The sequence below is a fragment of the Leptinotarsa decemlineata genome, unplaced genomic scaffold (genome assembly GCF_025532065.1).
Source record: "Leptinotarsa decemlineata unplaced genomic scaffold, Ldec_3_MD MMD2_tig00026328_RagTag_RagTag, whole genome shotgun sequence".
Taxonomy (NCBI): Eukaryota; Metazoa; Arthropoda; class Insecta; order Coleoptera; family Chrysomelidae; genus Leptinotarsa; species Leptinotarsa decemlineata.
The window spans coordinates 38,091,887-38,105,681 of record NW_027412688.1 but is presented as its reverse complement, the minus strand read 5'-3'; the positions used below and the strand labels follow the sequence as shown (position 1 = coordinate 38,105,681).

Genomic DNA, 13,795 nt, shown 5'->3' with positions numbered 1-13,795 from the left:
TTATCTACTCACATTGGAGAGCTGTTTGTTTGATACACCCTGTAGAGCCAAGGCTACAATTATCGTCTTGATATTTGAAAAGGTCATTTGCATAAAATGATGTCATACATATTATTTACCTGACGGCGGTATAGGGCTTATACTGAGTGTATCCGGAAAACAATTAAAAAAAAACTCAGATGCAGATTATGCCAAACAAGGTCCTTGGAGAAAAGTAGGCTTCGACCCAGTTTGACCATAACAAATGAATGAAACTCGGCGTAAATAAAGCGAACGACCTTCTCCGTTTTTGTTTTGATCGCGGTAAAAATCCAACTAATCACATCTCATTTCGATTGACGTAAGTTATGAGAGACTCACCTCAGGCCATAGTTTCCTCTTTTTTCTAGGAGATAAGATTCGCGGTACACTGATAAAAATCGATCTCTGCGGAAACGAATGCGGATTCAATGTCACCGGTTTTTTATCGCTTTTATTGTGTTCTCTAGACCTTCTCACCGTGGATTAGGTGATAGACTGACGTTTGATTGTTTGTTTGAAACGGCAGCGCACGTGTAGAGTTTCGACCGCGAAAGTCAAGTGAATTTTTTGTTCTAGGTGCGCCATAAACACGCGGGGTTGATTGAAATTTGAGGGCGGTGCAGATGACGTGACACAAGTATTTGAAGGGAAATAATTGGAATGGGCACTCCATAGAACATTGAAGAATTATGCCTTCTTTTGCATCCTTGGTAAATTTTCGTTATGTGGCAATTTTGAAAAAATGTTTGACTGTACTTACGTATTTTGATGCGTAGATTACGAATCCGAAAGAAAAAAGCGGCGCTCTCCCTTATTTAAAAAGTTACGGCCCTTCAAAGTTCAGAAAAGGGCAACTTTTCAGCCTTCTTTTTCACTAAATAAACTATTTAAAAACAAGCATTTATACACTAGGTCACCTTTACACGTTATTCCTCCTTCTTTAACACTTTTCACTTCAATAATCAACATTTTTCTTATAAAAACTTAATTCAAAAACGAATACTTCTCCTGGTGACATTATTCTATTTTTAGGTTAGTTACTAGTGACATTTCAGAAAAAAACGGTTGGTATTTGCCGTCGCCTACTATTTCAAATTCGTAATACACCACTAAAAACCAATTTACGATCTAAAGAATGAAGGTAAAAAACATTTGAATTACTTCAGGAATATGGACTGCATCAGTCGTACCAACCATATCATTAACCTTAAAAACGTAAAATACAGTGATATGTAACCAAAAAGCAGCTCCGTACATTTTTCAACATTTGTATAAGAAAAATGTTGATTATTGAAGTGAAAAGTGTTAAAGAAGGAGGAATAAGGTGTAAAGGTGACCTAGTGAATAAATGCTTGTGTTTTTAAATAGTTTATTTAGTGAAAAAGAAGGCTGAAAAGTTGTCCTTTTCTGAACTTTGAAGGGCCGTAACTTTTTAAATAAGGAAGAGCGCCGCTTTTTTCTTTCGGATTCGTAATCTACGCATCAAAATACATAAGTACAGTCAAACATTTTTTCAAAATCACATAACGAAAATTTACCGCATCGTTTAACACGGGCGACTTATACGAGGTTTGTTCAAAAAATAAGGCGAATGTTCAAATTTCGCGAAATACGTAAATTCGATAAGCGATTAATTTTTTTATGTGGGAACACTCGTTTTGAATATAACTTGACAGTTGGTTAGCATGTTTAGTTTGTTGATGAGGGGCATATCGTATGTCACCCACATTTGGATTAACGCAATCGGGAAACATGGAGAATCAAAAGGTGTTGCGCTCTATATTTTTAAGGTCTTTGATCGTGTGTGGCAACACAGAAGTAATTTCCCCCCAACTAGGGATACCATAGCCGACTGGTACGTGAGGCAATAGAGATCCATAAACACACGAAGAATTTCAATAGAAAAGAAGAAGCAGTGAACCTCAATCGAATATGGAACCCCATTTTAGGGAATTCGAGAATAACGAACAGAATGACGACAGGCGGCAATATTGTTAATGTTCCAGATTCAAGTACAGGCATAAATACGATTTACGAAGCCAAAAAGTTTGTCATCGGACAGCAAGCAATGATGGTTTAACCTCTGAAGAAGGTAGCCACTCCCGCCAGCGAAACGTCAGGAAGAAGTTCCAAAAATCCACGGCTTTCATACTCGAAAAACAGTGACACTGAAAACCTCAGCCGCGGAAGTCTAAACCATTTTGTTCTTTCTATACCTCTCTCGATATCACAAACTACAGGGCAATTTCAATTTTATGTAACTTTTCTAGACTCTTCGAGATATGTGTGCAAAATGTTATGTACTCCCATATTCAAAAAGGTATTTCTCCTTCTCAGCATGGTTTCGTACCACAAAGATCATGTATGAAAAATCTAGCATGTGTAAATCAATATCTCTGTGCGTACCTGGACAAGCAGAAACAAGTCGATGTTGTTTATTCAGACTTTCAAAAAGCCCTTGATCAAATAGACCATTATGTTCTTCTCAGCAAATTGACAAAATTGGGACTCTCTAACCAACTGCAAACTTTAATTGAATCATATCTAGTTAACAGAAAACAATTCGTCGAATATGAATCTGTCAAATCGGCGGCTCAGTACGTAGTTACATCTGGGGTACCACAAGGTTCTGATCTTGGACCTCTTCTGCAGGCAGGGTCGGTTTCAAAGCTTTTGGCGCCCCGGGAAAACTTGCCCCTCATAAAATATTTTGAAATTTTCTAGTTCTCATATCAGGAATACAAGAAAAATACCAAAACGGAAGGAAATTCGAGTAATTGAGGTATGGTATGCATGAATTTGAACTCTTTCTCACAAATAGTGAACACCCTGTCGTGGGCTTTCAATAGAATGGCAATATAACTATGGCAATAAAAAAAAATATAAAGTGAGTCTTCTTTGAATGAAACGGTTGAAAACATCTTTTCACTATAACTCCCTTGTAAAAATGCTGCTGAAAATGAATTTTCCATAACATACCAATTCTCATGCCCACTTCACTTCCTCTTACTTACTTATTTCATATAAATAATACAATATACTATTCAAAAAGTGTATTTCAAAAAATAATTCAACATTTTCTAACTATGTCCATGTACTATAGTTATGTATATACATAGTCAAAAAATTAAGTATAACATCTACTTCTAGAAAACAAAATATACAATACAAACGAAAAATTCACCTCGAGAATCCCTAATTTCAAAGTTCAAGCTGCAGCTGTAAAATAAAACATCAACATTATTTTTATTCTGTCGAAGAGAATATTCAACAAATTGTAGGACGTTACCGGGTTGATTAGGCGTGGTCTGCAGGTTTTTACACCTGTTACTTCGTCTGCTCCTGCGCAGATATTAGGTATGTAAGTTTCTGTGTGGTTCAGTTGATTACGACCCACACAGAAACACTCCACGATGACACTGTAGCGAATGGCCTTATCTAAGTGGTGTGATGGACCGAATTGGAAGGATCCCCAAAAATCAGGCACTTAAGACTATTTTCAAGCCCGAAAGAACGATACAGAATATCCTCAGGTCAGCTGGAAAACCCTAGGAATCCATCAAGCATCCCAGATGGATCAAAAACACCTTCCGGTTCCGGTGCAGGTGTTTTCAGTCGCAGACCCAGAACAGAGATATCAATCTACCTAGTATCTATGCGATTGTGTTGCTAGCGGAAATTAAGCTATTGAAATGTCGTCGTTCTGAAAGAAATATGGACCGCCAGCCCAAAATCCACACCAAATAGTGACTTTTTTGGGAAGCATTCGAACTCTCTTGTATCTTATGTGGTTTGGTATCGTCCTGAATTCGACAATTTTATTTACTCATTCATCCAGAAGTGGGCCCCACACACACGCAAAATCGCTGCCGCGATCTTTTCGGCAGATCTTGCGTTTCGTCAACGTACGGGTGTTGTTCGATCGTTTACTGAACTCAAATTTATACACCACGTAGCCTGAACAGAACACCCAATTGGATGAAACAATTTTCTTATTTGCACGTATTAACTATTGTCAAAGTTCGGAAGTTCCTGTTGGGATACCTCAGACGAATTCATTAGCAGATCGCCTTTGATAATGTCCGCCGCAGTAGCAGACGAAACGTTAGTCATAAAAACCTGCAGATCTCGGCCAAGGAAAACGGAAACACCTGACTGTTTGTGAGACATCGGCCGTGAAAGCCTTAGTCTTAAAAACTGTGTATAATTTCCAAAAGAATATCCACATATTCATAAAAAAGCTCATAACAGAATAAAATCAATGAAATACTTCTCAAAAACACAAGACTATAACAAATAAAAACGAATGTGGTTAAAAATGAATGGAGGTGACTGCTAGATTAACAAATAATTTTCTAAAGATATTACACACACAGGTGTCTGTTCTCATAACTTTTTCACTCAGCGGTGTATGAAATGAAAGACGAAGACGATGAAACTATCGATGAAATAACAGAATGATGATACGAGGAAACGTAACGCACTGTTTCATCACCTTCGATTATGGGAGGGGATGATAAAGAAGAAGGCTCCTCTGGAAGTGGCTCCGATTCTGCTGGAGCTGGTGCTGCTTCTGCAGGTACTGATTCTTCTGGGGCTGTGGGTTCTCCTTCTGAAGTTGGGGCTTCTCCTGGTGTAGATTCCGCTGCGGGTTCTGTGCTTACAGGGGCGGCTTCTGTGCTTAGAGGAGCATCATCTTGCGCTGGAAAAGAATTGTGAGGTTATGTTATTGAAGTCGAAGGAAAGTTTGAAAATATTAGCGATTTGGAACTCATATGAGACTGGTTTCACACCGTTTCATGTTGAGAGTCGTCTTTCGAATGGAAATAACTATTCCAGAGGCACCACTTTGGCCCATACCATCTTCATGGGTTTTTTGAAGCATCTTTCCATCGAAATAGCTTCCACTAAATGATCTATTATTGTTTGACAGGAAGAATAAAGACGTTTTCCACGTAGAAACTATTAAGTTGATTTCATTTATGACTTTTCTCCGCGATTTCACCGTTTGAAAGTATTTTCCTTGCCTTTTAGATGATGAGTGAGAGCTCTAATATAAGCTCAAGTATATTGAAACGTGTTACCACTTCATTGAATATTACATATGAGATATCTAGAGATAACAATAGTCTTTATTGGATGTTTTCCAGTAAGTTGAAACTTAGACTCGCCCTACCTGGTGGTACTACCCCTTCAGCAGGTGGCGCCCCCTCTGTTGGAGGTGCTCCTTCTGCTGGAGGTGCCCCTTCTGTTGCTGGCGCTTCTTCAGCTGGTGTAACTCCATTAGCTGCCATCCCTCCTTCAGGAAGTGATACTCCCTCGACAGGATGACCTTGGAAAGTGATTCAGTTGTTGATTCAATAAAAAAATTGGTGACCATTGTTTATGGAATGATAACAGATGAACGAAGTAAGAAATGATCTGAATGTGAGATCTTAAACATGAACAAGTAGAGTGGAGAAAGATACGATGTGCTTAACGACTGAAACGATATGAAATGATGACATGGAACAGAAAAAAGACAAAAACAGGTAATGACAATAACTAAGTTTGAACAGTAATCTCTCTGTTGGAAATAAAAGACAGGATACCCACAGAAACGATGAAAGTACAACAAAAATGATGTTTTGACAACAGATAACGATGTTCTGACGATCTCTCACCATTCTTTTTGAGCTTCTCTAGCAATTCCTCGAAGCTAACATGATGATGCTCCTCCGGATTGGCCGAGGAGAGATCTACTACCTTATATTTGAGAGAATCCTTAATATACATCAACACGCCATCCCCGCTATTTTTTCTGTTCTCAACGAGAGAATAATTAGGGATATGGAGCGCTTCGAGGTTGTCATCTGGCGCTACAATCGTTTCCGGCAATGCTATGATGTCAAAGTTTTCGTTCAGAACTAGATTCTTGAAAGTTTCGAAGCCTACAACATCAAGTAAGAATATAATTGTTGACTGACTTCCAACTACCTTACCTAAATTCTTTTATTAGAGTTTTTTCATATACAGTGCGTTAGTAATAAGTCTACCCCCTCTTGACATTTCAACGGGGTGAAATATTAGGGTCAGACAAGGTCCCGTGTAAACATTAGGAGATAGGACTTTTTACCACTGCACTGTATACAATCGTTAAATTTTTTCTCGTACCTGTTTCAGGAGGTGGTTCAGGAACCTCTTCCTCCTTGGGTGGTTCCTCTTCTCCAGGTGGTGGGGCTTCGCCTTCAGGTGCACCTTCTGCTGGAGGTTGATCTTCGGTTGGCGTTTCACCTTCTGCGGGAATTTGACCTTCAGCAGGGGCTTCTCCTTCACCTGGTGGAACCTCTTCACCGGGTGGCTGATCTTCTGAAGGCGGCTGACCTTCTGCTGATTGGACTATGTTGTTCAAGATGGTTATAAATAGGGCGGGGAGGTGAGGTGTGTCATAAACGATGAGTTTGTAATATTGAATAGCGTGATGTGATATCAGGACTTTTGGTGTAGGTCTTTTCATTTCTACCAAACGTGGTTACTTCCAATGCCTCATTCACTCATGAGCTAGATCTAGTTAGACTTATTTTACAGCCCAAATGAAGCTGTTATGTCCTAAATGTGGCTGTAATTGTCCAAATGGGGCTGATGAGCAAGCTGCTCTGTGACTGTAATGGCCGTTGATTGCTCAAATGTGGCTGTAATGGTCTTGGCCTTCATCAACAAGCTGTACTGTGGATATAATGGCCTGAATGAGAATAAAATGTCCTAAATGTGGCTGGAATTTCCCAAATGTGGCTGTCATGTCCTAAATGAGCAAGCTGTACTGTGGCTGTAATTATGTTAGACTGTAGAGATGTCAGGCGATCACATGCTATAGTCTAAATGAGCAAGCTGATGTCGTTCGAACAGCTATCATGTAGAAATACCAAATGAACGAATTCTATGGGCTAAAATAACAAGCTGATTGTGGCCTAAATGAGCAAACTATAATGGCCTGAATGAGGCTGTAATGTCCTAAATCTGGCTGTAATTTTCCAAATGGGACTGTAATGTCCTTGATGAGCAAGCTGTACTGTGGCTGTAATGTCCTTCAATTGCTCAAATGTGGCTGTAATGGCCTTGGCCTTCATGAGCAAGCTGTACTGTGGATATAATGGCCTGAATGAGGATACAATGTCCTAAATGTGGCTGGAATTTCCTAAATGTGGCTGTAATGCCCAAATGAGCAAGCTGTACTGTGACTGTAATTATGTTATACTGTAGAGATGTCAGGCTATAGTCTAAATGAGCAAGATAATGTCGTTCGAACAGCTACAATGTAGAAATACCAAATGAACGAATTCTATGGGCTAAAATAACAAGCTGATTGTGGCCTAAATGAGCAAGCTGTAATGGCCTGAATGAGGCTGTAATGTCCTAAATCTGGCTGTAATTGTCCAAATGGGACTGTAATGTCCTTGATGAGCAAGCTGTACTGTGGCTGTCCTTCAATTGCTCAAATGTGGCTGTAATGGCCTTGGCCTTCATGAGCAAGCTGTACTGTGGATATAATGGCCTGAATAAGGATACAATGTCCTAAATATGGCTGGAATTTCCCAAATGTGGCTGTAATGCCCAAATGAGCAACCTGTACTGTGACTGTAATTATGTTAGACTGTAGAGATGTCAGGCTATAGTCTAAATAAGCAAGATAATGTCGTTCGAAGAGCTATAATGTAGAAATGCCAAATGAACGAATTCTATGGGCTAAAACAACAAGCTCCAATTGTGGCCTAAATGAGCAAGCTGTAACGGCCTGAATGAGGCTGTAATGTCCTAAATCTGGCTGTAATTGTCCAAATGGGACTGTAATGTCCTTGATGAGCAAGCTGCACTGTGGCTGTAATAGCCTAAATGTGGCTGTAATGTCCTGAATGTGGCTGTGATTACTCAAATCAGGCTGTAATGTTCATAATGTGGTTGTAATTACTCAAATGTGGCTGTAATGGCCTTGGACTTGATGAGCAAGCTGTACTGTGGATATAATGGCTTAAATGAGAATGCAATATCCTAAATATAGCTGGAATTGCCCAAATGTGGCTGTAATGTCCTGAATGTGGCTGTGATTACTCAAATCAGGCTGTAATGTTCATAATGTGGTTGTAATTACTCAAATGTGGCTGTAATGGCCTTGGACTTGATGAGCAAGCTGTACTGTGGATATAATGGCTTAAATGAGAATGCAATATCCTAAATATAGCTGGAATTGCCCAAATGTGGCTGTAATGGCCAGAATGAGCGAGATCTACTGCGACTGGAATTATGGTATACTGTAGAGATGTCATGCGAACACATGTTGAAGTCTAAATGATCAAGCTAGTGTTGTTCATCTGATTGTATATAGAGGGGAGATGTCAACCGACTCGACACTATGGGGTTTGACCTTGGCAGGCATATTTTGTCTGATAGAAAACCAATCCCGTTATTATATGGCCACACCCGTATGCTCAAGAGGTGTAGTTGTTTTCATAGAAACATAACTAGGGAAAAGAGTGGATTGAAAGTTCTACTCAATCAAAAGCGGACTGGAAGATGACACAGATAGTAGACTCAGAAATTACTTATGGTATTGTAAACTCCGGTTCATTTTGTCAGTATCCTGGACGCGAATCCTCCATGAGAGGGGTACTAAAGTCATTGGTCGAATCAGAAAATAGATGATTAAGAAATTCAGTGGTGTTTAAAAAAAAATAGGGTGAATGTTGGTTTATAATATCAGCTGTTTGGCATGTTCAGTTTGTTGGTGAGAGGCATAAAAGTTGGAAGTCATAATTGGGTCATAATTGGTGACGAATCATGGGTATATCTGTCTTTGACAGATGGAAGGTTCCCAAAAAAACTTGGTGAGAGGAATTGTGGGAAACACACCAAAAGAGAAATAAGTTATAGTGATATCTATAGTCTATTTCAAAAGAGTGTAGAGTAATAAATCATGAAGTATCATAAAATTTGGCTGAATTTCGTTGTCGTCCATGGGCGTAGGCAAATCTTAGGATTATTAAACTTAATAATTAAAGTAAATTAAAAATTACAGACATAGATAATAATAAAAGGCCATTTTTGGGAAGTAATTTGGTCTAAAATTAAGTACCTACATGTATTTAGGTAAGTAAAATTTCTTAAAAAAAGATTAAGATTAATTTTAGTGGTTCTTGTAAACTTATTTAATATGCAATTTGGGTTCATATACTTGAGCATGATTTCTCAAAAAAGGGTTAACACTTAGTTCCGAGGTGCCATGTCATTATAATAATCCCTTTTTGACCCTGCCCACCAATCATGCAATACCTATTAAACCCAGGTAATTAAGAAAAAGGGTTTAAATATATTGTAATGGTGTCTTAAACATTCGAGTTATAATAGTAATTGTTACTACACCAATTAAACGTACAGTGATATTGTGATATAGAAATAGTGAAAAAGTTATAAAATGGGGACATTTACTCCAAAGAAAAGAAGTGTAAAAAATTCTCCGCTATCTGTTTGCGAAAAAGTTATAATTTTAAATGTATATGATTGCATAAAACACGATCACCCTAGTTTGTCTGTGCAAGAAAGTGTTGAGCGATGTGCCCGAATGACTGGAATTGGACAGTCCACGATTTTTAAATTATTGCGAGAAAGAAAGATATCAGGCCAGGTAAGTCCATGCAAGAGAAAATCAGGAAGACCAATAAAAATCTTAGATGAAGACACCAAATGTGACATTCGAAGAAAAGTTCATTCGTTTTATTTTAAAAAGGAAATACCCACTCTTGAAAAAATATTTATCGAGATAAGCCAAGATAACGATATTCCTTTGATATCCAGAAAACTTTTATGGAAAACTTTAAAAAGTATGAATTTTGCCTGGGAAAAGCACAATCGAAAGGCACTATTACTGGAAAGTGATGAAATTGTTTGCTGGAGACGAAAATATTTGACAACTATAAAGCAGTACCGCAGAGAGCAAAAGAAAATTTTTTATCTTGATGAGACGTGGATAAACGAAGGTTATATAGTCAAAAAATGTGGCAAGATAAAAATATAACAAGTTCTCGCCAAGCTTTCATAGAAGGCCTTTCGACGGGTATTAAAGTGCCTTCGGGAAAAGGGAAGAGGCTTATAATTGCTCACATTGGAAGCGAAGACGGATTTTTAAAAGAAGGTTTGTTAAGCTTTGAGTCGTGCCGGACGGGAGATTATCATGAGGACATGAATTCGGATGTCTTCGAAGACTACTTCGGGGAAATGTTAAAATTTCTTTCAGCTGATTCGGTCGTGGTTATGAATAATGCAAGCTACCATTCAAGGCGCTTAGAGAAGGTACCAACTTCAGCTTGGAGAAAGCAAGAAATTATTAACTGGCTGTCAAATAAAGGTATTCAGTTTGAGACGAATTCAGTAAAGAAGGAACTACTAGCCATAGTAAAACAACATAAATCTCGCTTCATGAAATATGCCGTAGAAGATGTAGCAGAAAAGTATAAAGTAACTGTGCTGCGCCTACCGCCATATCATTGCGAATTAAATCCTATAGAACTTTATGGGCACAAGTTAAAGGATATGTTGCAAGGCACAATACCACATTTAAAATGAAAGATGTCAAGGTATTGTTTGATCAAGCCATTATGGAAATCACATCAGAAAACTGGCAAAAAGCAATCCAGCATGTTTTAAAAGAGGAAGATAAAATGTGGGAACTGGACAACTTGGTCGATCAGGTGGTTGACCCTATAATTATAACACCAGGGGATGATGACAGTTCTTCGGATGAAGACTATACTGATGTAGAATAATTTAATTGAATTGTAAATATACTGTAGCGGGATAAGCAATCTGGACAGAGACCAGTGTATCAGTGACAGTGACACTTTTGCTTAGGTTAGGGTTTAGAATTAAGGGTAGTCTGAATAATTATTTTCTCGGAAGGTTCTCGAAAATTGTACCTAGTAATCTCTAGAACATTCAATTAGGGTATAAATAGAGTGTTGTTAAACGTTAAGGGAAGTTCACAGTTTTAGTATTGTTCAAGTGCCAAATTGTAATAACGTATCCAGTAAAGTTCTTGTCGTTTTTGTGAATAAATTGATTTAAAGTCCCCACAAGTGTTTCAATACGTAAAGTTCGTTCGTGTGTGTTTGTGAGTATTTCCCGATTTCGGTTCGTATATATTTTATTGTTACATTTTATATTTTTTTAATAACACTGTTCTGCTGTATTAAATTTTTATTTCCTTTAATATAATTTTTATGAATGCATATTCTTTTGGCAATTATCCCACTAGCGCGCCTCTGGCTCAGTATTTATCCGTCGATAACAATGGACAAATCCCTTAAAACAGGGTGATACCTACCTGCTCTTTATGAAACGACATAATTTTGCAATGCGGACTAGGGAAGTGACAGAATTTATTGACGGATCACCCTGTAGCGCTTTTGAATACTTAATGAGATTTTATTACTCTACACTCTTTTGAAATAGACTATAATGTGGTACAGGCATGTGGTATATTTATGTATAACATTGGGTGAGTACAGCAGTATTCTTTGTCGAGTTTTAAGATCATGCATTGTGGAATTTCTTCCCGGCGTTTCTCTGGATATGTGAGACGAAACGTCAGGAAAAAATCCATAATTCATCGATACTCAAACACTACAAGAGATACTGATATATTAGAAAACTTAACAACCTCTATGCTACTTCCAGTGTTGGTTAAATCAGCAGTGGCGTGTTTTTATCAATTTTCAGATTTTTTTGAGCAACTTCTACATGGGCTGAAAACTCTCGGGCCTATTGGGCCTTATTGCATTCACCACTTTTTCAGTTAGTACCAACCTTTAAAAGGAAGCTGTTGAAATTTCATGATATTTTACTCATGAATTTGTGGGTTATTGTGTAAAAAGTGACACCACTTTTGTTGTTTTCAAAACAATGGATCGAACAGAAATAAACAATATTTCTCAAGAAACCGCAAACAAGGTTCAAACAAAAATTTATTCAACCTTTAGGTTACTGTCAAATACAGCAAGGACTACAGTTCGAACAGTTGAAGTATTTATTACTTCATTTTTTTTACCATTGTTAAATTGATCATTAGAAAAAATATAAAATAATAATTGATTTCAACTTTTATTAGATATCAATAAAATTTTCTAAGCACACATCTTTCAAATTCTGTCCGTTAGATCCCAAGTATCATACTTTCCGGAATCAGCACGTTACGGATTATCTAAAACTGACACCAAATACAGGATGTTGCATTTCAAAAAATTACCGATGACGTCATCACATCAATATGGATCACCCTGTATGATGAAATGTTGGTGTGAAATGTAGAATATTGAAATTAAAAATCGACGTGTTTCAGGTTTATGTAGAACGATTTTTGTTTTTGAAAATATCGAATTTATTCCATACTTTGCGGACACACTGTATAGTGTTGTTGAAGCGTTTGAAGGCCGAAATTGCAGAAATTGCATATGGCAAAGAAAAAATGTTGTTTCATCAAAACAACGTACTGTGTCACAAGTCAATCAAAACGATGGCAAAACTACATAAATTGAACTTCGAATTGGTTTCACATACACCGTATTTGCCAGATTTGACTCCCTGGGACTACTGGCTGTCCGCCAGTAATAAAATTCGCTCGAATAAAGAGATTATTGCTGAAATTGAGGCCTATTTTGAGGCAAAAGATAAATAGTTCTACAAAAGTGGCTCTTGATGGAGATTACGTTGATTGATGAAAAGAATTTTGAACAAAAAAATGCGTTTTCTCTCTTAGACCCGAGAATTTTCAGCCCAGATGATGGTTTGTGTTAATGAAAATATGGGAAAAGTGCTTACCTTCTCCTTCCTCTTCCTGAAAAAAGTATAAACAAAAATAGAGTGGTGCTGAAAAGCCGAATGTAACGCATATCTTTCCCACTGTGTCAATAAGTATTGAAAATTTCGGTAACTGAGTTCTGCTCAGCATATACAGGGCTTTTCATGATGAGCGTTAATTAGCCGTTTCTGACAAACTATTCAACGGATCAACCTGAAAATTCCACAGTATGCATAAATCAATATGACCTACACGCCTGAAATATTTCAGAGGAAGCGGCGTTGTCGCTTCCACTATAAAGCAGCGGCTTCTTTGATTTTTCAAATGGAACACTCCGTATATAATATCATATTATGATTCATTATCACTTTGTCAACAAATTCATATACTTTTCCCTATACCTATCTATTACCGTTTAGAAGATATAAATTAATTTCGATATTTTTTTTTACCCAACATGAACTTTTATAAATGGTGATAATCTTGAACTCTCTTGCACTAAAACGATCAAATTTGAAATGGAGTGGAGTGATACTATGAGGATCTTCACTCCGAGTCATATTTTCATTTGCCTCATACAGGGTCTTCAAAAAATGCAGATACGTTGATCTCATGAAAAAATGAGTGAAACTCAATTTTTTCAAATGGAAAACCCTGTATATTTCAATATTTTTGAGCTCTACATCCAATTTTAGATTAACTTTGTTCAGATAATACTATTTCTATTTTGAAACGTTTTCGAGATAAACTGTGTGCTTTGGAAAAATAAATAAACCAATTATTTAACGTCAGAGTTTCGTTGGTGGTTTTGACTGATTGTGATAACTAACAATTATATTAGAATAATGTCAAGATTAGGTTACAGTATTGAAGATTTTTTTGAATTTATTAATAATTTATGGTGAGTGTAATAGAATTGCAAGTAGAACATGCCGAGTATTTCATGAAAGA

General features: G+C 37.4%; 2 protein-coding genes across 12 annotated transcripts in view; both read right to left on the bottom strand.

The window, feature by feature from the left end:
• Positions 1 to 523, bottom strand: part of LOC111515309 (CD151 antigen) — a 29,865-nt gene extending 29,342 nt beyond the window's left edge. Inside the window, exon 1 of one of the 2 annotated variants that reach the window (XM_074182471.1) lies at positions 361 to 523. The gene's annotated coding sequence lies outside the window, so the exon portion shown is untranslated. Of the gene's footprint in view, positions 1 to 119; positions 273 to 360 lie in introns of those variants that run through there. The other variant, XM_074182474.1, reaches the window with a different exon arrangement.
• Positions 524 to 3,061: 2,538 nt separating this feature from the next.
• wupA (troponin wings up A) overlaps positions 3,062 to 13,795 on the bottom strand; it is a 30,422-nt gene continuing 19,688 nt past the window's right edge. For 7 of the 10 annotated variants that reach the window (XM_074182464.1, XM_074182469.1, XM_074182462.1 and 4 more), the window contains 6 exons: positions 12,865 to 12,880; positions 6,175 to 6,399; positions 5,685 to 5,951; positions 5,198 to 5,353; positions 4,517 to 4,723; positions 3,062 to 3,240 (listed from right to left, as the gene is read on the bottom strand). In XM_074182464.1, the coding sequence (XP_074038565.1) occupies positions 3,230 to 3,240; positions 4,517 to 4,723; positions 5,198 to 5,353; positions 5,685 to 5,951; positions 6,175 to 6,399; positions 12,865 to 12,880 (882 nt within the window). In that variant the 3' untranslated portion in view covers positions 3,062 to 3,229. The remainder of the gene's footprint in view (positions 3,241 to 4,516; positions 4,724 to 5,197; positions 5,354 to 5,684; positions 5,952 to 6,174; positions 6,400 to 12,864; positions 12,881 to 13,795) is intronic. The other 3 variants (XM_074182465.1, XM_074182466.1, XM_074182470.1) reach the window with 3 other exon arrangements.